The 23,756-nt window shown below is 37.7% G+C and overlaps 1 protein-coding gene across 15 annotated transcripts in view; it reads left to right on the top strand.

Moving 5' to 3' along the window:
• The window catches only part of SIPA1L1 (signal induced proliferation associated 1 like 1), a 348,029-nt gene that overhangs the window by 229,737 nt on the left and 94,536 nt on the right, over nt 1-23,756 (top strand). For all 15 annotated transcript variants that reach the window (XM_023537071.1, XM_023537059.1, XM_023537062.1 and 12 more), the window contains 3 exons: nt 3,752-3,882; nt 8,027-8,215; nt 21,584-21,758. In XM_023537071.1, the coding sequence (XP_023392839.1) occupies nt 3,752-3,882; nt 8,027-8,215; nt 21,584-21,758 (495 nt within the window). The remainder of the gene's footprint in view (nt 1-3,751; nt 3,883-8,026; nt 8,216-21,583; nt 21,759-23,756) is intronic.

The raw sequence follows: 23,756 nt of genomic DNA, 5'->3' as shown, positions 1-23,756 counted from the left end.
TGCACAAATGCAAGTTTTAAATGATCTTCCTGGACTTATCCAACCATAGGTGGGTTTGTTTGAAGACAGAATCTGAAGAAAGTGTTTAGAATTCATTTATAATTATCTCATCAACATTTCCCCAACTCAGAAATGTATGTCTTTAGCATCTGGGGAAAATTACATAACAATATAGTTGGGTGTTGATGACACACAAAAAAATTTAGTGATCTTTAATACTTTTGTTTTTTTATTAACATTTTTCATTTTTATGTAAGGTTTAGTTTCTTTTTTAAATGACGCTTATTTTTTCTGACAATTTATACTAAAATGATTGTATTTAATATTTGTTTCTTTATAGATTTACATTTTTGTTATACCATTTCTGAATTTTTGCATTCGAAATATATTAAATATTTGCTATCACTAATTTGTATTTCTATAAATTCTTAACACTTTTAAATAAAATATTACTATTAACTTACAAAGTAAACACTTTCATTTTGCTCCAGTATTCAATAACTCTTTTAGAGGATATCTAAGTAATATCTTAGATGAGACCTGAAGGATGAGAGGACTCAGTCAAGTAGAGTTGCGGAAAGAATGTTCTAGGTAGAGCTTTCAGGTAAGAAAGGGCACAGTAAGTTTGAACAACTAACAGAAGTTTAGTATCATTGGTTCTCAGAGTTCAAGATAATGGGAAGGTCGAGGTTGAAATTGAAGTGCTAGGCTGGTGACAGGTTGTGAGGGCCTTTGGGGAAGCCATTAAAAGTATCCAAGGACCCTTGGTAAATCAGAAGGATTTCAAACTTAATGGTGATGTTCAGATTTGCATTTTAGAAGGACCATCTAGCTTCTGTGTAAATGAATTGGATAAAAACAGACCTGTTAGAAGACTTACAAACATCCAGGCAAATGATAATGAGGGGACATCAGTGGCTATGGAATGGAGAAGAAATAGATAGATTTGAGAGGGATGCAGGAATTAGAATTCACAGGACATGACAGTGGGTCTGTCACGAGCAACTAGGTGAAGTGGTAGCAGTCACTGAAATTGGAACTCCAGCGAGAGCAATATAGGGAAGGTAATGGGTTCACTTTTGCAGATGTCCACTTGCAAACTGATTCGTTAGGGAGATGTGGAGATCGAGGGCTTAGAGAAGTCTGGAGTGGGCATGTAGACTTTTGAGAATCATCAGTATTGAGATGGCAGTTGAAATTTTGCGAGTGTTTAGAGTAGTCACGATCGGGAGAGGAAGGGAAACTAAGAACAGCCAGAGTAGTAGAAGAAGAATCAGGAGAGGGTGGTATCATAGACGAGTGTTTCTAAAAAAAACATGAAATGATCAACTGTGCCCGATGAGAAGGAGAATTTGAGCAAGATGAGGACCGACATATTTGATTTTAACTGTAAGGCTGTCATTGGTGACTGTAAATGGGAGTCAGATTATAGTAATTCCAAGGTGAGGAATTAGGCAGGTCTTTCAAGAAATTTCCAATGGAGGAAAAGAAAGAAGAGTTAACCTGAAGGGTCATAGGAGCTAGGGTGTTACATTTAAAGATGAAGGGGACTTGAGCCTGATTAAATGAGAATGGGAATCAGCAAATAGAAAGGGAGAAGTTGAAGAGATGGTGATCAGCCATCAGAGTCTCTGGGAAGGTGGACTGAGTGGAGGCCAGAATTTAGGGTGAAACTGGGTTTTGGATTGTAGAGAAAAGGAAGCAGAAGTCTGGATCCAGGTAAGTGTGTATGATGGAAAATGAGGACGTTGGCTTCTGAAATGACGTCTTTATTTTCTCTGTGATGTAGACAGCAATATAATTCGCTGAGATTGAGGAGAAAGCAGGTGGAGGAAGTTGAAAAATAGCAAATGTTCGAAATATCTGCTCTGTTGAAGGGCAGCAAGAGCTGACTAGGGACAGCTTGAGGACAGGTTAAGGTTGTTGACAATGACTTGACATAGGCTTTCACCGGCAGCAGAAAACGGCAGTCTCACCTGCCCCTCTTGAGGTTTGTCGGGTGTGATCGAGGAGTTTCTAGAGAGTCGGGTTTCCGTTGAGTCCGTAACGTGCAAGGAACAGAATATAATGAAATGTGACTCCCACTCATCTGTGACACGTCCACGGTTGTTCTGTGCTGCAGTATTAAAATATTCTCCAAATTTATTGAAGTGTGTTAAACACAAGACAAGGTTCCGTCTTGTGTTTAAGTTCTTGTCCGCTTTTACACTATTCCTGTCTCCACCCTTTCTGTTTTCTTCCTTGTTGTCAGTTGTTCTCTCACATTGCTGTCTGCATGCAAGTCTGTATCAGCCCTACACTCTGGACTTTGTCAACATCTGGAATTATCACACCTCTGAAATAAAGCTGTGGGCTTGAAGACCAGACAACCAAGCTTATTAAAATTATGTGCAAAGTAAGAGTAAATAACCTCTGCGTGTGATTCTCACGTGCTGTGCTTTGAGGGTGTACATGAGGGTTTATATATGAATTTTGTGACGTTTTATTGGGTGGTTTCTCAGTTGTTCATATATGAGATGTTTGTTGCCTGTATTCCCATGCGTTTTTCTGTTTTGAAGCTCCATAGATTATGGTAATATTCCTAGAGAGCCCTCAATATTTGATTATACCTTTAAAAGTTATTCTTTAGTACTTGCAAAGTATTTTCATACACAACCTAAATTTTAAAACTAAAAATTAGATATTTTATGCTCTTATTTTTTATTTTTCTCATGGATTTTCAAATACCTATGTATTTTGAATGAGAGTAACATGTATTTTCACATGTTTATGCATTTTGTATAAGAATGACGTACCATGACACAACTCAGTCATTTAGTCATGACACATGTAAATGAAATAGGTCAATATTAAGTATTTTGGAGGTTTGAAAAATAAGTTATTTACTCTAACTTTTCACATATTTCTGTGTTTTATGGACTTATCTGTGAACATCTCATGTATGTATCAACAATTTTAATTTTTTAAAAGAAGTATATACTTAGGTGCACAGTAAATATCACTTTTTAAAATTTTATGTAAAACTATTTAATTTTAATCCTGGTCTTCCTTGTCAGGAGGGAGTTAAATTCAGCACCAGTCACTCAGATGCTTTTCCCCAGTCCCCAGGGTGTGCTAAGGTTTGCGAGGAGCATTCCCTCAATCATCAGCCACCTGACCATGCGGGGTACCAGGAGGGGCCTGTCGTCCCAGCCCACACATGCCCTCCAGGTTCCGTGGCTTTGTGGGATGCCTTTTGTGCTCACTACAGGGGAACAAAAGCCTGTTCCTCTGAGCCCTTCCTCGGTCTCACCTGGGCTCCCTGGGAACAGTGCTTCTTAGTGACTCACATGCCTTAGTCTCTTTCAATCTGGGGGAAACCCCTCTCTCCTCCATCTAGATTCTCAATAGATTTTTTTTTTTTTTAAACAAGAAGCTAAAATGCCCTGACACACACTTTTCCTTAGGCAAGAACACACAATGTAGCCTATTTAAATGGTAGGCTATAGAGAGAAAACACAAATTTTCTTTTAAAAAAAAGAGAGTAGTAAATTGTAGAGGAGTAATAAAACTCAATAGTCCACCTCTGTTCAGTGTTACCGCCTCTGAAACTAACTCTGTGTAGCCGAGTTCTTGTTTTTATAACTTATTGAAGAATATTAATATTTGATAAATGCGTTTATATTTTATTGACATAGAGTAATTCCTGAGTGACCTAAAATATCAAGCAGAACATAACATTTTAATTTTGTTTTGTCTTATTTTACCTAAGAACACTGGAACTATTTTGGGGCTGATGAGAATCTTGGTCCAGTGGCTGTGAGCATTCGAAGGGAAAAACCAGAAGAAATGAAAGAAAATGGATCTCCTTACAACTACCGAATAATATTTAGAACTAGTGAGGTAAGTTGCACATGAGAAAGGTGAGGCTTAATGGAAGTGAAACAAAAAATAGAGTAGCCTCAGTAACAAAACAATTTAATTTATATCACATCGTTACAAACGTCTTTAGAATAAGCACAGTCCCCTTTCATTCATTCTGGTGGTGATAGCAGTGGACGTCTTGCTTAGATCTGGATGCTTTCTTTTCATCTAGCTCTGGATAAATGCAATAAATGAATGGGAGTTTAGATTCAGAGAAAGACATGTCCATCGAGTCTGGCCTGAGGAAGTGGAGGCTTTGGAATCCCAGTGGAATAGTTCCCGTCCTGCTGGGGCAGCTGGAAGGTATCAAGCCAGCCGAGGAGGTCGGGTACTTACCTATGAGAGAGAGTCGCTGAGGACTTAACTCACTCTTCCTCACTATTGCTTAGGACACTTGTGGCCCCACCAAGAGGGAAAGAGACTCTTTTATTTCTTCCTCTGTCACTTCACTGTCCCTCGGACCTGTTCTCTGAGGCCTTGAACGTCGGCCCTTTGAACCAGAGGCTCTCCAATGTGGGAGGTGAGACAGGTTCTTGGGTCTTTTTAGGAATCCAATGCATATAACACATGAGTTTTGATTTTTAAATGAAATTCAGGTTACAGAAGAAAATAAAATACCTAACAAAGCAGTTTTTAAAAACTCAAGAACGAATGTGGGACTCTGAAGTTTTCCTGTTTTCCTTCGAAGCGCGCGCAGTTGTGCTGGTGATCCATTTACTGCCTCTCAGCGCTTCGTTCACTTTCGATTGTCGTTACGCAGTAATGCCTGATACTCCCTTGAGGGATCTGGAGAATAATGGTTTTTAAAACTGGTTTAAATAGGGCGTTTGGCTTCGTTTTCCCCACTGAATTTCAGGAGTTGGCCTCAGTTAGTCATCGTTCCTAAGCTTGAACTCTGGGGAAATTAAAAATTGGATTTTTAAAGGCATGACTTTAATATCCAATGTATTATTTATAACAGCCAGACAGAAATGAAGAACTAACATGCCATAGTGTACTTTTTCTCCACTCTAAAGCTAATAGTTAAGCAGTGTAAATTCTTTTGTCAAACATGAAAAACACAGAGAACACCCTGCGTTTTTGAAGTTGAATGTAGATAGGTGGTCATTTCCAGCTTCTGAGATCTCACCAGATCCCTGTGAGCCTCAGTTTCCTTACTCCTCAGCGTTTTCGTCCTCCCTGTTCTTATCTTTTTCTCCTCTCAAGGCCACTCTGATTTAAGCCGCCTGTAATATTCTTCCTTTTCTCTGTTGTTAATCCATTTTAATTCCTGTTCTTGCCACTGTCCTATCATCCTTCATGCCAGAGATTGACGTTTCCTAAATCACTGTCTTTCTCAGATCCTGTCACTGGTTACCATGATCGCCCCTTTCAGGTTGCCTTGCCGGCATTCCGCATCTGGTCTCAGCCTCGCTGTCCAGGATAACGCCTGTCCTACCGTCACATGATCCCTCTGCCACATGATCCCTCTGCCGTGGTGGCTGAACTGCACTGACTCGTGCCTCCTCCACCTCTGTTCTTTCATCTTTTGATACCTCAGTCTAAAATGCTTGACCAGCACCTCCCACGAGTTCTTTGGTCTTGCAGTTTAGACCTTTTCCTGCCAACCAGTTAGATAAATTAGGTCCCTTGGATCCATTTCCTTAGCCTTTGATTGAAACATCTAAATCAAATGTTCATGGTCCAAAAGACCATTACCACTAGGTTTCATGTTCAAATTAATGTTTCGCTGATGACAGCTTTATTATTCTAGTTTTTCAGGCCAGAAACCTTGAAGCCACACTTGACTCCTCTCTTTTCCTCCCGTTGCCCCCAATTCTTCTCCCTCCTGCCCCCCCAAGTATAAGCAAAACTTGTTGATTTTTGTCTTCAAAATATATCCAGAATTCAACCATTTCTTCCATCCCCACTGCCTGGACCTGGGCCAGGCCACGGTCATCTTTTCCAGAGAACTGTGCTTCCTACTTATGCCCTTAAACCCTGCATTCTTTCAGCCCAGCAGGGATCCTTTTGAAATGTAATCCACATCTTGTCATTTCTCAATTCAGAATCCTGTAATGGTTTCTCCTCTCCCTCTTCGTAAAAGCCAGTCTCCTTGGTAGCCTAGGAGGCCATGCGCCTCTGCTACCAACCTCATCTTCAGCTCCCTCTTGTTAGTCTTTTCCAGCCACATTGGCTTCTTTCTCTCTGGGCACCCTCAGGACACCTCCACCTCAGGTCTGGGATGCTCCCTGTTCCTCTGTGGTGCAGTGCTCTTCCCCAGAGCGCTCTCATTGCCTTCTGGCCTTTACTCATAAACCACAGGGGCCTTCCTTGGCCACTGAATCTAACCTTTCTACCCCCTCGTGCCCCTGTTTTGTATCCAGTTCCAGGCTTTATTTTTTCATGGTCATTTAACACTATCTCACGTATTGTACTTATTTTGTTGGTTTTCTTTCTCTGCTACTCGAATATAAACCCATTGAGGATGGGACTTTTATCTGAATTGTTCATTACTGTATGCCTAATGCCTAAAATAATACTTTCCCTCCCTCTCTACTCCCTCCCTTCCTCCCTCCCTCCCTTCCTTCCTTCCTTCCTTCCTGTTTGCCTTCCTTTCTTCCTCTCTCTGATGTTTATTTAATTGCCACTAGCTTTTGTGTAATTTTTTCTTTCCAATAAAAATGATCCTTAAATGTGAATTAATTGTAACATCTTTACAAGGCTTTGCATTGAAATAAACTAACAAAAGTCCTTTGATAGAAATACTCTAGATGTTGATTCCAGTCTGCAGCACCTGGACTTTGTGGGACAGATATATATAATAAAGTAAGACTTTGTTTTCATGCTTTTGCAGGGACTTTTCATGCTATTTCTCCTGTTAATAAATACATCAAGAGAAAAGAACATAAGTCACCCCAATGCCACTCCAGTGCTTCAGTAAATAGCGACAGGATAACAGAACTACAAACAGATCTCTTTCATTTCAGTAAAAATAATCATTGCAAAACATAGAAAAAACCTTGCATAGATTTGTAAGCATGAGGATTTTTTTATGGACGGTCTTATGGCACGTGCGCACTTTTGAGGTGCACAGGGAGTTAATGAGGGTTCTCTACTTTGGCTTTCTTGAGGTGAGCTGCTATCTTTTTGTGGTGCAGGATTAGCAATAATTAGCATTCCTGGTGTAGGTTTTTCAACTGCAAATATTTCCAGCCTTCGTAGCTTGCTGTCCCAGGGCACGTGTTTTTTTTTGGAGGGCGGGGGGCGTTGCTTGGTTTTTTCGGCGTTTTCCCCCATTTTAAAAAAAAACAAACAAAACTGTTTCTTTAGAAGTAGATATGAATTCATAGGAAAACGATGTTTTTTACACCAGTGTTATTTGAAAATAAGTCATAAATAAAAGAAAAGATGTAAATTAGATGAATAGACTGCAAATACCTCAAGCGCCTTTTCCTCGTTGAGTAAGATGGTGAGTTTTGCTTTTCCCACTGTTATCTCTTGTCTCCATCAGTTGACAAAGTTTCAGGTTTTATTTTCTTGGTGAGTCTCCCCAAGGAGTATTGCAGTTTAGGCTTTCACTGCATTTGATGTGCAGTAGTCCCCCCTTATCTGCAGTTTGCTTTCTACGGCTTCCGTTATGTAAGGTCAGCTGCAGTCTGTGAAGATGTTAAATTTCTCCAACCATTGACATTATCTGCTCCTGACATCCAACCATCAACATCATCATGGCTGGATGATCCAGGATCACCCGAAGTAGATAATCCTTCTGATGAATCGTCGGAAGCTTAATAGTAGCCTAACACTATGTCACAGTGCTTGTGTCATTCACCTCACTTCACCTCATTGTGTAGGCATTTTATTGTCTCATATCACACAAGAAGGCTGAATATGGTACAGTAAGATATTTTGAGAAAGATCACATAACTTTTATTACAGTATATTATAATTGTTCTATTTTATTATTTGTTAACCTCTTGCTGTGCCTAATTCATAAATTAAACTTTATCATAGGTATGTATATATAGGAAATAACACAGTATATATAGAGTTTAGTACTATCCACAGTTTCAGGTATCCCCCTCGGATAAGTGGGAGACTACTGGATTCACTCCTCTCACCGGAGCACGTGTCTGTCTTTCAGCTCATGACACTGAGAGGTTCAGTCCTGGAGGATGCCATTCCCTCAACAGCAAAGCACTCGACAGCCAGAGGGCTGCCTCTGAAAGAAGTGCTAGAGCATGTGATTCCCGAGCTCAATGTCCATTGCCTGCGGTTGGCCTTCAACACTCCCAAGGTCACAGAGCAGCTCATGAAACTGGATGAACAAGGGGTAAGTGTGGCTTCCAGAGAACATTTTTATGGCTCAGGTTTCCTGCTAGGCTTCCAGAATATAGACCTCGATATTTCTTTTTGACAAGGACAACTGATGTCATTTATTGTGAAGGATACTCTCTTTGCAATTACTGTTTCTTTTTTCTTAGCTCTCTTTACATTTCTCATCTAATGAAATTCTCTATGTCAGAATTGATATACATGATACTTAAAGTATGTTTTACTTTTTTGGTAATCTATAAATGCAGTGAATTTTTCAAGTACTCTAGGAATAAGTAGTAGCAATAACGGTAATGATAATAGTTAACATATTCACCAGGCTCTGTTTTACGTGCCTTAAATATGTTATCTCATTTAGTCTCCCAGCCCTATGAGTACTGTACCATTATTTATCCCCATTTTGGAAACAAGGAATCTGAGGCACAGAGAGATTAAATAGTAAGTCAAAGTTAACAGAGTTAATAAGTTCAAGGCCTGAACTGTTAAGCCACTACAACATACCATTCTTAAAAGCTTAAATTTTTAAAGTCTATTTGTATCACCAACAGTGTATTTTTGCTAAGGTTCCTAAATACAAAAATTTTAAAATTTGGGTCATAATTAGTAACAAAATGAAAATGCACAAGATTTCTTACTTTTATACTTTCTATACTTTCACGTAAGGTCCATTTGGTCAAAATGCAAATGAATGACAGGCTAATTCATATGGAGGCAGCAGAAGGGCAGAGAATGAAAAGTTATGACCTGGAAAATTCACTAACCAGAGAGTATCCACATTCTACGGTAGCTTTTTGAAGAGAGTAACAACTTTTAGACATTGAAAATATGATCATATAATACATATTCGAAATTCTACATTGAAACAGATTATTTTATATAAAGGAGGTGTTGATTGTTATTTCTCCTTGTTTACCCACATTGAGTAAAAAAAAAAAAGAGTGCCCCAATTGTAGACATTTTATGAGATCTCTGGCACATTTAGTGCTCTCTCTTAGTGATAGCAACTTAATGTAAGACCACAGATGGGCTGATCAATGATGAAGATTTTTTTGGCCCCATCAACACAGGAAAAATAAGAACACTATAATGAGTTTAACTTAAAGCTAAATTTATTTAATTCACAAAACTGTGTGTTATTCTGAAATTATGGGCTTCTTAATCTCGGAGGATATTAAAATATCCTTTCCTTCATAAATTATTGATAATAATATGTGTTTTTTTAATTAGTAATTTTTTCTTCTTCAATTACAGTTGGCATACAATATTATATTGGTTTCAGATGTATAACATGGTGATTAGACATTTATATAACATGAATGATCACCTTGATAAGTCTTAAGTATCCATCTGATACCATACATAGTTATTACAATATTATTGACTTTATTCCCTTTGCTGTGCTTTACATCTCCATGACTGTTTTTGTAACTGACATTTTGCACATATTAATCCCCCTTTTCACCCATCTCACTTACCCACCCCCTTTCATCTGGCAACAGTCGGTTTGCTCTTTGTATCTGTGAGTTTGTTTTATTTTTTAAGATTCCACATATAAGTGAAATCATATGGTATTTGTCTTTATCTGACTTATTTTACTTAGCATAGTACCCTCTAGGTTTATCCATGTTGTTACATATGGCAAGATTTCACTATTTTATGGCTGAGTAACATTCCATACATACACACGCACAATGTATATATAAAATACATACATACATATATATATATATATACACATATATCACAATTTTATTCACCTATTAATGGACACTTAGGTTGCTTTCATATCTTGGCTGTTGTAAATAATGCCGCAATGAACATAGGGGTATATATGTCTTTCTGAATTAGTGTCTTGGGTTTCTTCAGATGAATATTCAGAAGTGGAATTGCTGGGTCCTTCTTTGTCTCTTCTTATAGCTTTTGTTTTAAAGTCTATTTTGTCTGATACAAGTATTGCTACACTAGCTTTTTGTTTGTTTGTTTCCATTTTCATAAAGTATCTTTTCCATCCCTTTACTTTCAGTCTGTGTTTCTTTCCATCGAAAGTGGGTCTCTTGTAGGAAGCATATGTAGGGGTCTTGTTTTCTTAACCATTCAGCCACCCCGTATCTTTTAATTGGAATATTTAATCCATTTCTGTTTAAAGTAATTATTGATAGGTATGTGGTTATTGCCGTTTTATTATGCATGGCTTTGGTCTTTTTTCTTCTTTTTAAAGAAGTCTCTCTAACTTTTCTTGTAATACTGGTTTGGTGGTGATGAACTCCTTTAGCTTTTTCTTTTATGGGACATGTGTTGTTTTCTGTAATGCCTTTTCTTGGTGAAATTTTCTTGGCAATCTAGGTGAGTCTCCCCAGTTTTATTTTGGAAATTTTACTGGGTGGTGGAATCTAAGAGTTTAAAGCCTGCTATTCTGTATGAGCAGTTCTATATCTGGACTAAGGGGCACCCACTTGGCCTCTGTCTTTTCATTTATATCTTCATAACATTCAAAGCCAGGATTGTACTAACAAAAGACAGATATACATACTTAGGCATTTATTTCATCTGGGGAGTCATTTTTTTTTTTTTTTGGTAAGAATTCTCATTAATGCCTTGGAATCATTTTGAGAAACTGATTATTTTGGTGTCTTTACAAATACATATTTTAAAAAAAGAAATGCTTGTAAGTGCAGTAGATTATGCATTTGAATCATTGCAAAGCATTTTTGGTTTCCATCTGTGTCGCCATTTTTTAAAATTTCATGCTTTGTACATCCTTATATTTAAAGAGATTCATAGTATGATACCAAGAAACTGGACTCACTTCTAAATCTCCCTTTAAATTTTATTTAAATTATTCTTTTAATATCTTCTCTACTTTAAATAGCTTACATAATTACCCTTGGAAAAAGAAAACACTATTGCTTGCTACGTAGTGGCATTCTGCCTTTGAGATCTTTGGTGCCTTATTTTCTCATTTACCACTTTTAAAAGCTGAAATGAACAGAAAAACAAATGAAAATTATATCTGTAAAATGGAAAGCATTTCACAAAAATATAAAAATTTGGTTTTCATTTGAATAGACTCTGATATGTATGTGGGAACTGAAGTAGGCATTTTAATTCCTGAAATGCATCTATGCCTTGTGGCTTATCCAAGCTTTCACACTCTCCTTCATGAAACCTTTCTGGGCCCTTCACTATTTATTGATGTCCATTTCCATTATCACGTAAAGTGCAGTGGGAACATGAAACTTACCTGCCAATGATTTCACACTGTTAAGCACTTGGAATAGGTTGTGACTCAGAAAATTTGGTTAACTCAGGATTTAGTTTATCCATCATGATCCTAGATCTTCAGTTATATAATTGAGAGCATCTCTTAATAAAAGCAAATTCCGTGTGTGCGTGTGTGTGTGTGTGTGTGTGTGTGTGTGTGTGTGTGTATACAGATATATGCATACATATATATACATATATATGTATTTACTTACTTATTACACTGTTCTGAGCCTTTCACCAGCATCCTCTGGTTTCACCCTCACAGCACCCTGTGCAGTAGTAGATTCCAGTTATTGGCCCATTTAATGATTGAGAGAATTGAGACTTTCAGAAGTTCTCAGGGCCATTTTCCCTTAGTAGTCTTGAACACTGGCTACAAATTTGCATAATAGTACCTTTCATTTTTAAGTTTTCCAAGTTTTCTTATACTTCTACATATCTTGAATTATTTTGATCCTCTCAACTATCCTGTGAAATATCAGGAATTTCATTATTTATTCAAGGCAACTTTTTAACAATAAGACCAATTCAGTTACTTTTAAATTTGCCATTTTTCTTCATCAGTCATTTAAAAAAAAAACACCTTTATCTTACCTACTCTATGGAAGTAGAATGTAAGGTGGTCATGCCAGGCTCCGTTTCAAGGAGTTCACGTGTGTAAAGCACTTGGTGCAGTGCCAGCCCCACTGTGAACACTGAAGTAAAAGTAGCTGTGATTGATAATGGTAACATACTTACTTCTTAGTAGCCCTTTACATGTATTATCTCATTTAATCTGTATAAGCATCCTATGAGAGAGCTGCTATTATAGGTAGTATAATATATTATGCTTACTGTCACAAGTAATCACAACTGTTTCAGATTCAATAAATGCTTATTGAATGACCACTCTTTGCAGATTGTTCAATACTGTAAACTAAATAGGCTGGTAAGACACAGTCATTATCCATGAAAGAGACAAGGTCATAAATTACTGTAATGGAAATCAGGTTTAATATAATGAGTATAATAAAAGAACTGTAAACGAAGAGGAATGGAGGTGCAAGCTAGTGGGGCCAAGTCGTAACTGGTTAGATGGATCAGGATGAGATGGGCCCTGAAGGGGAAGAGGATTTCATCAGGCCAGAGAATAAGCAGTCCAGTGGTCTAGACTCAGAATAATAAGAACAAAGCACAGAGGGACAAAAGGGCAGAGCGTGGTGATGGGGCAGCAAGCAGTCCAGCTGAGCAAGAGTGTGAGACACACATAAGAGAGTTATAAAAATAGATATTTCTTATTGAGCAGTGACTCAGGCAAGCAACATGTGAAGCAATTTACATGAAATGTTTTAATTAATCTTCAGTAGCCTTTGATCCAGGTGCCATTGTTCTTGCTTTACAGACAAGAGCACTGAGGCACAAAGTGGGTGAAAGGTGCCCCAATCCAGGTCACAGTCAGGGTCTGGTGGAGGTGGGTCTTGCATCCAGCATTAAGACTCTAGGGCCCACATTTTGTACAGCCCATCCTCCTTTTCCTTGGCTGCGAGTGAGAGAGAAAACTAGAAGGATAGCTCCCTCCATGCTTTATTACTGCAGGCTTCAATGCCCAATATTAAATATAACATGCTAAACACAAAATGGGAGTAAAGCTTAAAAATCTTTAAAGTACAATTGCCAGTTTGCAGTAGAGAAAATTAGTAGTCCTGTCTTCATTAGGGAATGTCAAGTTTTATGTACACGGTGGTGGTTTTACCTAAATGATCATCTCCACTGTTTTTCTAGATGCTTATTAAAAATGCAAAGAAATTAAAATATCTATTGGGTTCTTTAAAAAGTTAACCTTCAAGTTATTGAAGTTAAAAGGGAAAAGTATCTAATTAGTCTGCAATACATATCTCAAGAGTAGTTGTAAGGAAAGAAGCAACATTTATTTGATAGTGAATAGCACTGTTCCTTTGATTAAAGACATAGATAAAATTCTTTGCAGACTTAGCCTATTTATTGCCTTGTTGCATTATTTTATTGAGGATAAATTAATTTGACCAGCCACTTTTTTCTTTGATTCAGGCAGCTTAATTTAAAGAATGAGCCATAGGGAAAGCATTTTTTCCAAAACCCATTTTCTACGAATGAAGCTTCATAGAACAATTATCATTCCTGAAATTTTAATCTTCTCTGAGATTATGGTATCAGCCAATGCATGTTTAAAGCTCAGATGGCCACAGAATTGGTTCTAGACAACTCATGGACCTGTGTGTACATTATCAAGAAAGAAATATGCATGACAGGTCAGAGAAGGAAGGCAGTGGCATTGGTAGCTTTGTCATATCTGTTCACAAGTAATGATTACTCTGCCTTCGCTCATCCATGCCCTTTCCCCTGGCTGAGATTGGGTTGGATGAGTGGATGGAGACCTTTCCAGTGGTTACGTGACTGATAGCAGTAGCATTTGTTTCGCAATTCAAGATGAATAACTGATTGCAGATATTTCAGTCTTCTTGATTTTAAATTGTGGATTATGTTTTAAATTCAGCTTTAAAATAAAAAGTTGTGCTAGTTTTCTTTCCTACAGGACTCAACTAGCTAGTATCTTCAGATGGTCCGAAAATCAAAGTGATTATGTTGACATTGAGGGGTCTCATTTCCACCCAGTTTCCTCCTCCCTCTTCCCCACAGTCACCATTTTCATTTTTCTCATGTATTCCTATGCTTCTTTGTACAGAGATCACCAAATATGCATATGTAGTCGTATTTCCCCCTCTTCTTATACAAAATATAGCATGTTGTAGACATTTGCTTTTTTCACTTTGTAATATATTTTCGAGTTCCTTCTATGTCAGTACGTAGAAAGCTTTACTGCTGCATAATATTCTGTTGCGCTACTGTACCGTAGTTTATTTCATCAGTTTCCCTATTGATGGGCATTTGGTTTAATTCTGGTCTTCTTTTTATTATAAACAGTGCTGCAGTGAAGAACCTTTCCCTGTAAAATTGAAATTCATCTTAATGTTAAATCAAAACAGGGGTGTTTATTATCAGTTTCATACCTAATGCGAAGCTTTTTATTTTTGTGAGAAATTTTGCACAACATATCATTAGAGAAGATTGAGATTATTTTGTGTATAGAATATTTCCTATATATTATGCCACAGATAAAAATGGAATGTGTGTATGCACATATATAAATAATTTTGACAGCATCTCAGATTTCTTTTAAAATAAATTTTCTACCCACTATCCATATGTTATTTTTAAAGCAATTTGATTATTCTTAGTAATTTCCAATGAGGATAAGTTTTCTAACTAGCATTTTGTAGTTTTTGTTGTTGTTCTCAACACTGAATTTTTTCAGTCTCTTCGTCATTCTGTTTGGAGGACAGTATAGTGATGAACCTTTAGGAAGTTATCATGTTTATGAAGAACAAACCAAAATAAATGCTATCAGTATAAATCGTGAGAATTTTAAAAACCAAGGTCTTATGTCTGGTAATAACAGAATAGGTTGTCACAGATTAGCCCTAGACCTACTAAGAATACCCAGAAACACTAAACAAAATGTTTTTTAAAAATGAATTTGGATTTTGCTTCTGGAAGAAGAAAGTAAGTATATTTTTTTTTGTGTTCTTCTTGCTAAGTATAGCTAAAAAACTTGTACATTGCATATGCAACAAACATAAAATGAATCTGAAAGGTGGAGAGAAGGAAGCCGATTAGCTAGGGACTGTGAGGTTTGAGGAATGACCCAGCTGTCATTCATAATCAAAATTGAAATATAGAGAAATTTCCTCAATTTGATTAAAAAGGAAAAATCTACATAAAACCTATGGCTTTTACCATACGCAGTGATGAAAGACTTAATGGTAACAAGGTAAGGATGTACACTGTCACCACTGCTCTTCACCATGGTACAGAAAGTTCTGGTCAGCACAGCAAGTCAAAGGAAATAAAAGGTGTGTAGATGAAGGGAAGAAAAAATAAATAAAACTGTCTCTGATTCAAATAACTTGAAAGTCTATGCACACACCCCAAGGAATCCATAAAAACTTCCTAGAACTGAGAGGTACATTCAGCAAGATTGTATCATTCAACACCAACTTACCCAAATCATTTATTTTAATGAACATGTGGAAACTGAAAAGAACATTTACAGCCCCTCAATAAGAAATTAAATATTTGAGTATTTCTCTAACAAAACATTTATAGGACTTGTATGCTGAAAACTATAAAACACTGATAAAAGAAATCAAAGAAGACCTAAATAAATGGAGAGACATACCACATTCATGGATCAAAAGACTTAATGTATTAATGATGTCCATTTTTCCCTAATCAATATGCAGCTTAGCACAATTAGTATCACAATCCTAGCAAGATTTTTTATAATTATAGACAAGATTATTCTGAAATTTATATGGAAAGACAAAGGAACCAGAATAGCTAAAACAATTTTGAAAAAGAATAAAATAGAAGTTAGTCTACCTAATTTCAAGACTTATAATATAACTACACTAATCAAGACTGTACCTTATATTTATTGGAAGGATAGACACATAGATCAGTGGAACAGAATAGAGAAACCAAAAGTAGCCCCACAGAAATATATCCAACCGATTTCTGACAGAGATGTAAAAATAATTCAATGGAGAAAAATGGGCTTTTCAAATAAAGGTACTAGGACAGTTAGACACCCATAGACAAAATAATGAATTTGACCTAAACTTCATACAGTGTACAAAAATTTATTCAAATAGATCACAGGTTGAAATGTAAAAGTATAAAAATTTTTGACAAAAACATAGAAAATCTTTGGGTCTTAGGGCTTGGTTAAGAGTTTTTAGACATAACACCAAAAACTTGATTCAGAAAAATAATTGAGAAATTGGAGTTCATCAAAATTCAAGGCATCCTGCAGCATTTTTTTTTTTCTCTTGGATATTCGCCGATCTGCGGGAGGCTTGGGCTTAAGTTCAGCATAAAGCCTCATATAAACAGGGATTGATTTCATGGGAGCTGCAGAAATAAAAAGTAGAGTTCAAAGATCATTGGAGAACTCAGATCAAATTGAGCAATCAAATTGAAATTCTAGAACCAAAAAAAATAAAGTTAAAATCTCAGTAGATGGGTTTAAGAGCATGTTAGACATACCAGAAGAGAAGACTGATGAATTGAAGATAGGTTACCAGAAAAATTTTAACTGAAAAATGGAGACAAAATAAGAGAAATACAGAAAAGTGCCTAAAAGGCATGTGGACCACAGTGAAATACATATATATAATCCAATTCTCAGGAGAAGGGAGATTAAAGCATTATTTGGGGACAGAATCAATATCTGAAGAAATACTTGTAGAGAAATTTCCAAAACTGATGGAAGATGAATTAAGACATAATCAAGAGCTCTGCCTGCCCTAAGCAAGGTGAACATAATCAGATGTAAGCCCATTATAGTAAAATAAGATGTTGCTGAAAATGATAGAAAAAGACAAGTTTTTAAAATAGCCAAAGGAAAAAATGCCTTCAAAGAAGAACAGTGAGATAATTGCTGTTAAAATTAACCATTTGCTGGGCTACAAAGCAAAAAGGTTGTAGTTAGAAGACATATCCAGAGTGATAACTAATTCATAATATATTTTACCCAACAAAAACATTCTTTAAAAGTGTAGGCAAAACTAATTTATAGTGAAAAAAATAGAACAGTGGTTGTCTGCGGCTGTTAGTTGATGCAGGAATGGACTGCAGAAGGGAACCAGGACATTTTGGGGGGTGATGGAAATGTTCTCTACCTTGATTGTGGTGGAGGTGTATTAGAACTAATTAAATTATATGCCTCAAATGGATGCACGTTATTGTTGAGAGATTATATACCAATGAAGTTGATTTAAAAACTGAAGGCAGATATCTGCTTCTGGCCAAAAGTAAAATAGATCGACCCTCCCATCTGATACTATACAATCGACCCTCCCAAACAAATACTATACAATCAGAGAATCAGCGATTTTTGTACTATTGGATAACAGGCAGTGAGGGACAGTGATCTCCAAGAGGTGAGAAACAACAAGAAGTGAACCCTAAGATCGCAGCAGCCTTGTGGCTGAAGAGAGTTTCCAGGCCTCAGTGCAGGAGGGACACCCAGCCGAAGCCCAGAGGTCTCCATGAAGAGAGACTGAGCCCAGGAGCCTCTGGTTCACAGAGCTGAGCACTGATAAGTACACACATTTAAGGAAACTACTTGAGGCCAGAGTAAGAACCACCCTAAAGGTTGGGGCAGGGTGGGGGACAAGTCCTCTGTCTGCACACATGGCCTGCAATAGTTTCTGTTCCCGCCAAGCACACTGGAAAATCTCAGAATTCACATGGCATTGGGCAGTCTCAGAATGTTTTTGCTGCAGCAGTAGGGCAGAATTATCTTCAGATTAAACTCTGCTCCAGTACAACCTAACAGGAAGAACTGAAAGAATCAAGCTATTTCCAAATTACTTAATTCTGTCCCAGAACGAAGCTCAGGGGTTCACGGCCCTCACCTTGAGAACTGCTGTACAAAGAAATACCTTCTAGTGACTTTTAAATTTCTAGATGAAATCAGACAGTTTGCATGGCTTTGTAAGAACAGTAAGAACTGGGTGGTTCTCCTGGTTTGGTCGGTGGCCTTTCTCTGGCTGGGACACCAGGGATGATGAAGAGATGAAAAGGCAGCACTTCTGAAGAGGTCCGAGGACTTGGTTATTCACATCTGTTTGCACCGGTAGGGGGCTCTGACTTTATCTTCCATCTTTCCAGGAACTCAGGGCTGTGTAAGTCAGATTGCAGTTCCTGGGTCCTTGATTCTGTGTTAAAATACCTGTTTTATGAGAGGAAGAGCAATTTTACGTGCTGTTTGTCCCCAGCTGTGGGAGCCCGCGTAACTTTTGGTGGATGCTGAAAGACACTGTTGAGATTCACCTTCATCTCAGATGGCGGACTGACCATCATCACTTTTTACAATATGAATGTTTGTTGCGTGTCCAAACACTTGGATCCGCGCTCCACGTGGAAAATTGGCATATGAGTACGAATTGTATAGCATGACCTGAAGGTTATGCAAAGCAAAACCCTAAACTGTGGAGAAGTCCAGCCTGTTCCCAAAATGCCTTCTGGTGTCATCATAGCTCTATTTTGATCATTACATGAAGGTGTGATATATTCACATACATAAACTCATATAGATGTGTTTCTGTGTCTCCAAAAAACCGCTGTTTTATATAACCTCTTAACAATTCAGAACCCCCAAATGATAGCTCTAACTCCATTTACATTTGCTCTTTCTCTTGAAATGTTCCTTTTCGCCTTGAAATATTACATTTACGTAACTCCTCAACAACGTCTCATATTCTGGCAGGGAACACGGTTGCTAACTAAGGATTCTAGGAGCTTGAGTTCAGAGAATGCCACCTACTTGATTTAATTGCAGTAGAAAGCAAGGAGAGAGTCATATTGTCACCTGAGAGGATAGAGCAGTGACATTTGGCAGTTTCAAACCAGAGGAAATTTGACATTCTAACAAATTTCCTAATTCTCTTAAAGGAGCCTTCCTTTCACAGCCAGTGAAAACCAGTTTGTTCTTCTATGGGCAGGTAGGTAGAGTTCACTGGATTATAAGAAATTAGTCCAAACAAAATGGCTCATTGTCTCATTGTCCTTGGATTCTGCTTCTCCAGTGGTTTTGGGGGTTTCCTTCTCTCTACGGTGAGCCTATTTTTTCCTTTCTTTTTCTTTCTTCTTTTTTTTTTAAAAAAAAATAAATGAATTCTTTTGAATGTTGCACAGTGAAGTCTTAGGCCTTTAAGAAGTTTTGAAAAGCAATCCACAAATCCAGTGTCACTGATGCTTTCTATTGAACAGGCTGACTTTTGTCTTACATTGTTGCTTGAGAAGGCTGATCTGGGAGCCACAGAGCCAAATAGCAAATAACTCAAAGCCCCTTCCTTTCTTGGGATTGCTTCAGCTCTCTCTGCAGGGAGAGTAAAGAGCTGGCTGTATTAAGGATTTCTTTTGTAAGAGACATAGAGCTTACCACTACTTTTTTGTTTGTTGAGACCTGATAGGATACTCAGCTTAATTCTAAAGCCAAGATGAAATCTCTACCTGTGGGAGTTCCCCTCCAAGCCTTAGCTACATTCGGACCTTTGAAGCAGGCCAGCTGGGAAAGGCTGAAATGTCAGTGGCGTGCAGTAGATTTTACTGAGATTCCTTTTGTTTAGTTTTTCCTGCATGTGGTATACAAAATGAACTAAGTCCTAACTCCATTTCTGTTAATAATTACAATGAAGCCGCAGTAACGTAAGGTTGTGTGCTATTTAAAAAAGACTCCAATATCAGTATATCCTGTTATTGGCAGGTTTCAGACTTGGGACTTTACCCTTCACTTTCTGGAGTAGGCAAGGTAGTCAGTTCTGTGCAGCTAGAGACCTCCTGGGGAACTCTCACAGGTCTCGTAAAGGCTTCTGAGCTTCCTTGTCAACTACATAGCATGCACTAGATGCGGGGGGCGCAGGGGGCGCGGGGGGCGGGGATGAAGCAAGCAGATTTTCCCCATGGCATTTTATATGTTATCACTATTAACCATTCTGAAACTTTTGGTTCAGAAGGTTGAAAAGAGCTGTTCAGCTTCACAGTCCCTTGTGCAAAACTATAAGAGCTGGATATGTTTCAGAATTCAGAACTGTCCAGATTTTAGCAGGGTAATAAAATGCAAGCACCATCTAGTAATATTCCCAGTGGGATCTGGAGCAGCGCCCCACAATCAAATACATTAGTATTTCCACAGGGAAAAATATGAATATTCACATAAAGAAGAATAAATTAAAAGTACTAATGTCAGCTCATACCAAGTTTTGCTGCCAAATGTGTTTGTTTAAATTTAGTTTTTACCTTCAACTTCAGAATTGCAAATACGAGGCTGTGGACATATGTTGCAGTGATAGAAATAGAGCAAGACAAGCCTGGTTGAGTCCTGGTAATATTTAATAGAGCCGAATCACAGGACTGACAGTTGTGATCTTGTGTCTCTCCCTTAGGGCTAGTTACTTTCTCTTCCATTCTCTGACCTTCTCTTTGCTTAACTGTCAAACAGGGGTAATATTTGCTTCACGGGCTGTTGTGGGGATAAGCCAATGCTAACACCAAACATAGTGGTTGGCATAGAATGGGTATTCATTACGTGTTAGCTATTAAAATTTTGCCTCTTCCCTCCTCCCTTTTTTTCCATTAGATAAAAATTTGCTGAGGTAGTGGTTGCAGTGCCACTAATAGGCCTTAGTGATACGGATTGCCTATATCACTAGAGAATTAAAAGTCTAAATTTTTATATTGAGAACTCACTTCTTGCTTGTTGACTAACACCACCTTAAAATTTGCTTGCAGAACGATTAGACTTTTCAATGATGAGTAAATGTTTTGATTGTTTCATCATATTTAAATCTTTTGAATGCTTCGTTTTAACTGTATCTGAGGAAGAAATATTTGCCACCAGCTGATTTGCCATTTTAAAGTTTCTATCCAGACACTCATCTTTTAGAAAAATATTTGAAAAAAGGGCATTGTTGATGATGCTATTGCTCTAACAAAGATATAACTGAGGTTTATAATTTAATACACTTGAAAAACAGCATTAGAAGATAAATCTTTTCCTATTAAAAAAAAAAAGAAAAATCAAGGATTTTAATGGCTTTTTAGAGCAAAACAATTTATTTTAAAATATCTTTTGTAAAGTAGACTTCTACCTTTACGTTTATAAAGACCTCTCTTTTATAAAAGGGAAATCATTGAAAAAGAATTGTCTTTTGTTGTCAGGCTGTTTTTTATAGCCTTATTTTGTACTTTGTAATCCATTAACAAATTCCCTAAAGTATTAACATCTGTTCTAATGATGCATGATTTTAATTTATTTTTCTGGCCTTTCCTCTTAATTTTATGAAAATTATAATTACAAATGCTTGCTCTACTGTATTTTTTGGATCAGAGACAGAATTCAAGAGAAGGGAGGTACTAGCTATTTGATGGGCATTTGCCCTATAAGACTTATTAGCATTTAAGTGGGCCAGAGTGGATCTGCCTCTCTTTATTTGCATTGTGTTTCTTGTCTTCACAGCTGAACTATCAGCAGAAAGTCGGCATCATGTACTGCAAAGCTGGACAGAGCACGGAAGAAGAGATGTACAACAATGAATCAGCTGGCCCAGCCTTTGAGGAATTCCTTCAGCTGTTGGGAGAACGCATTCGGCTCAAAGGATTTGAGAAGTATCGTGCACAGCTTGACACCAAAAGTAAAAAATACTTATACCCTCACACCAGGCTTATTTTTCCTCCTGCTGTGTTCATGTTCATCTGCTAAATTACCCATAAAGCAACATTGCCATTTATTGCAGAAAACTGCTGCTGATGGAGGAGAGGAAGCCAGAGAGGGAGGGTGTGGCTCCAGGACAATTGAAGACCATAATCCGAGCAGCTGGGATTGGACTGCAAAACAGTGTTTGTTATCAGAGGTGTGGGTGGAGTCGAGCTGGGGATGCAGGTCATGCAGAATTGCTCCTGGATAGTGTTGCACGGATTTCCCTATATTTAGGTGAATGTTAAAGTGATTAAAAACTCTAGCAACTTATAACCATCAGGTCGTAAGCTCAAGAATATTTAACTTTCATTAATTCATTTCATAATCCTTGTGCTTATCTTCGTAGTCTGCCTTCGTAGGGTTTTTCATTCATTTTTGTATTTTTTTAATGTCTAGGAGGATTTTTGTTTATTTTCTATTATTATTGTCCATAGTTTAATTTAATCCTTAAGAAAATAGACTTCTTCGCTTTGGTATTAGTTTGGCTCATAAAATGTGTTGATTAAAAGCACAATAATGCACAATAGTGAAGCAATCTGTTTACTTATAGCTCATGAACATACAGGCCGTTCCCCAAGTCCCATTCCCATTCCCCAAGTCGTTAATACAGTAGTTTAGTTCTCAAGTATCTATTTTGGTTAGAATATGTTGACTTCTGCTGTGTGTCACATGGAGGCAATTTTAAATTTTATCTCAGAATCCATCTATAGACACCTGTGACCTGTTTTTCTTTGAGGTCTGTAGATTAGCACATCTGTATTGCAGTCTATAGTAATCTCTCTGGTTTTCTGTACCGGAAATTAAATAAGGAGTTGAGTCATGAAAACAAAAGCATTCATAAACTACTGCAGGGAAGAATTTCCTGTTGCCATGGTTTTGCTGTTGCCAACTTGGAAACAACGTGCGAAAGAGACTATTAAACCCCATAAATAGCCTAGACTCTTAAACATTATTTTAATGTTCCATACTCTACTTGCAACTGCATAAAATGTTAAATCTCAGTATGCTGTTAATCTCTTTTTATCCAGATATTCTGACAGTTACCCTGTACCAGTCATTCATGTTGTCTCAATTTGTTTGTTGTGTTATATAAATTATCATTACCACAGAGAGCTATTGAAAGGGTCTGGGAAGAGAATGTAATTAGCACCCTGATTCTGTAAATCAGTGGTCCTCAACCTTTTCGGCACTGGGAACCGGTGCTCCTATGAGAATCTAATGCCTGATGCCCTGAGGTGGAGTTAAGGCAGTGATGCTAGCGCTGGGGAATGGCTGCAAATACAGATGAAGCTTTTTTGCTCCCTTGCCTGCCGCTCGCCTCCTGCTGTGCAACCCAGTTCCTAACAGGCCATGGACCAGTACGGGTCCATAGCCCAGGGGCTGGGGACAACTGCTATAAATGAATGGCCAGATTGGGAGTAGAAGAGATTATATATTATTTGTGTTTTTCCATATTCCCAGCCACCTCTTGATGATAAAGGGGAATGTGAGAAATATATAGCCAAGTCCCATATTTAAGCAATGCAACATCAAGTAGGCAGTGGAATAAGCAAACTAAGCATTCTGCATGTTTCGTTCCAATATCCAGTAACTGTGAAGACGAGAGGGGGATGAGCCTGGATTAGCAAACTGCTTCTAACTGCATAGTTTTATAGTTATATAATACTTTCAGCAAGGAAGGGTTCCTTTTAACTAAACTACTGTCCTTTAAGGCTCTAACCTTTCGAGGCATAGTTCGTAAGCAGAAGAATTCATAGTTTTCTGCTTTTTCAGTGTCAGGTTTTTGTTTATTTGTTTGTTTGTTTGTTTATTATTATTTATGCCTACAGCACTTGGTCTTCCTAGGTGGTCTCCCATCCAAGTACTAACCAGGCCTGACCCTGCTTAGCTTCCGAGATCAGACATCAGGCTTGTTCAGGGTGGCATGGCCATA

This window comes from Pteropus vampyrus, unplaced genomic scaffold, assembly GCF_000151845.1.
Source record: "Pteropus vampyrus isolate Shadow unplaced genomic scaffold, Pvam_2.0 Scaffold177, whole genome shotgun sequence".
NCBI lineage: Eukaryota > Metazoa > Chordata > Mammalia > Chiroptera > Pteropodidae > Pteropus > Pteropus vampyrus.
The sequence above is the reverse complement of the archived record's forward strand: the minus strand, read 5'-3'. Positions and strand labels throughout refer to the sequence as shown.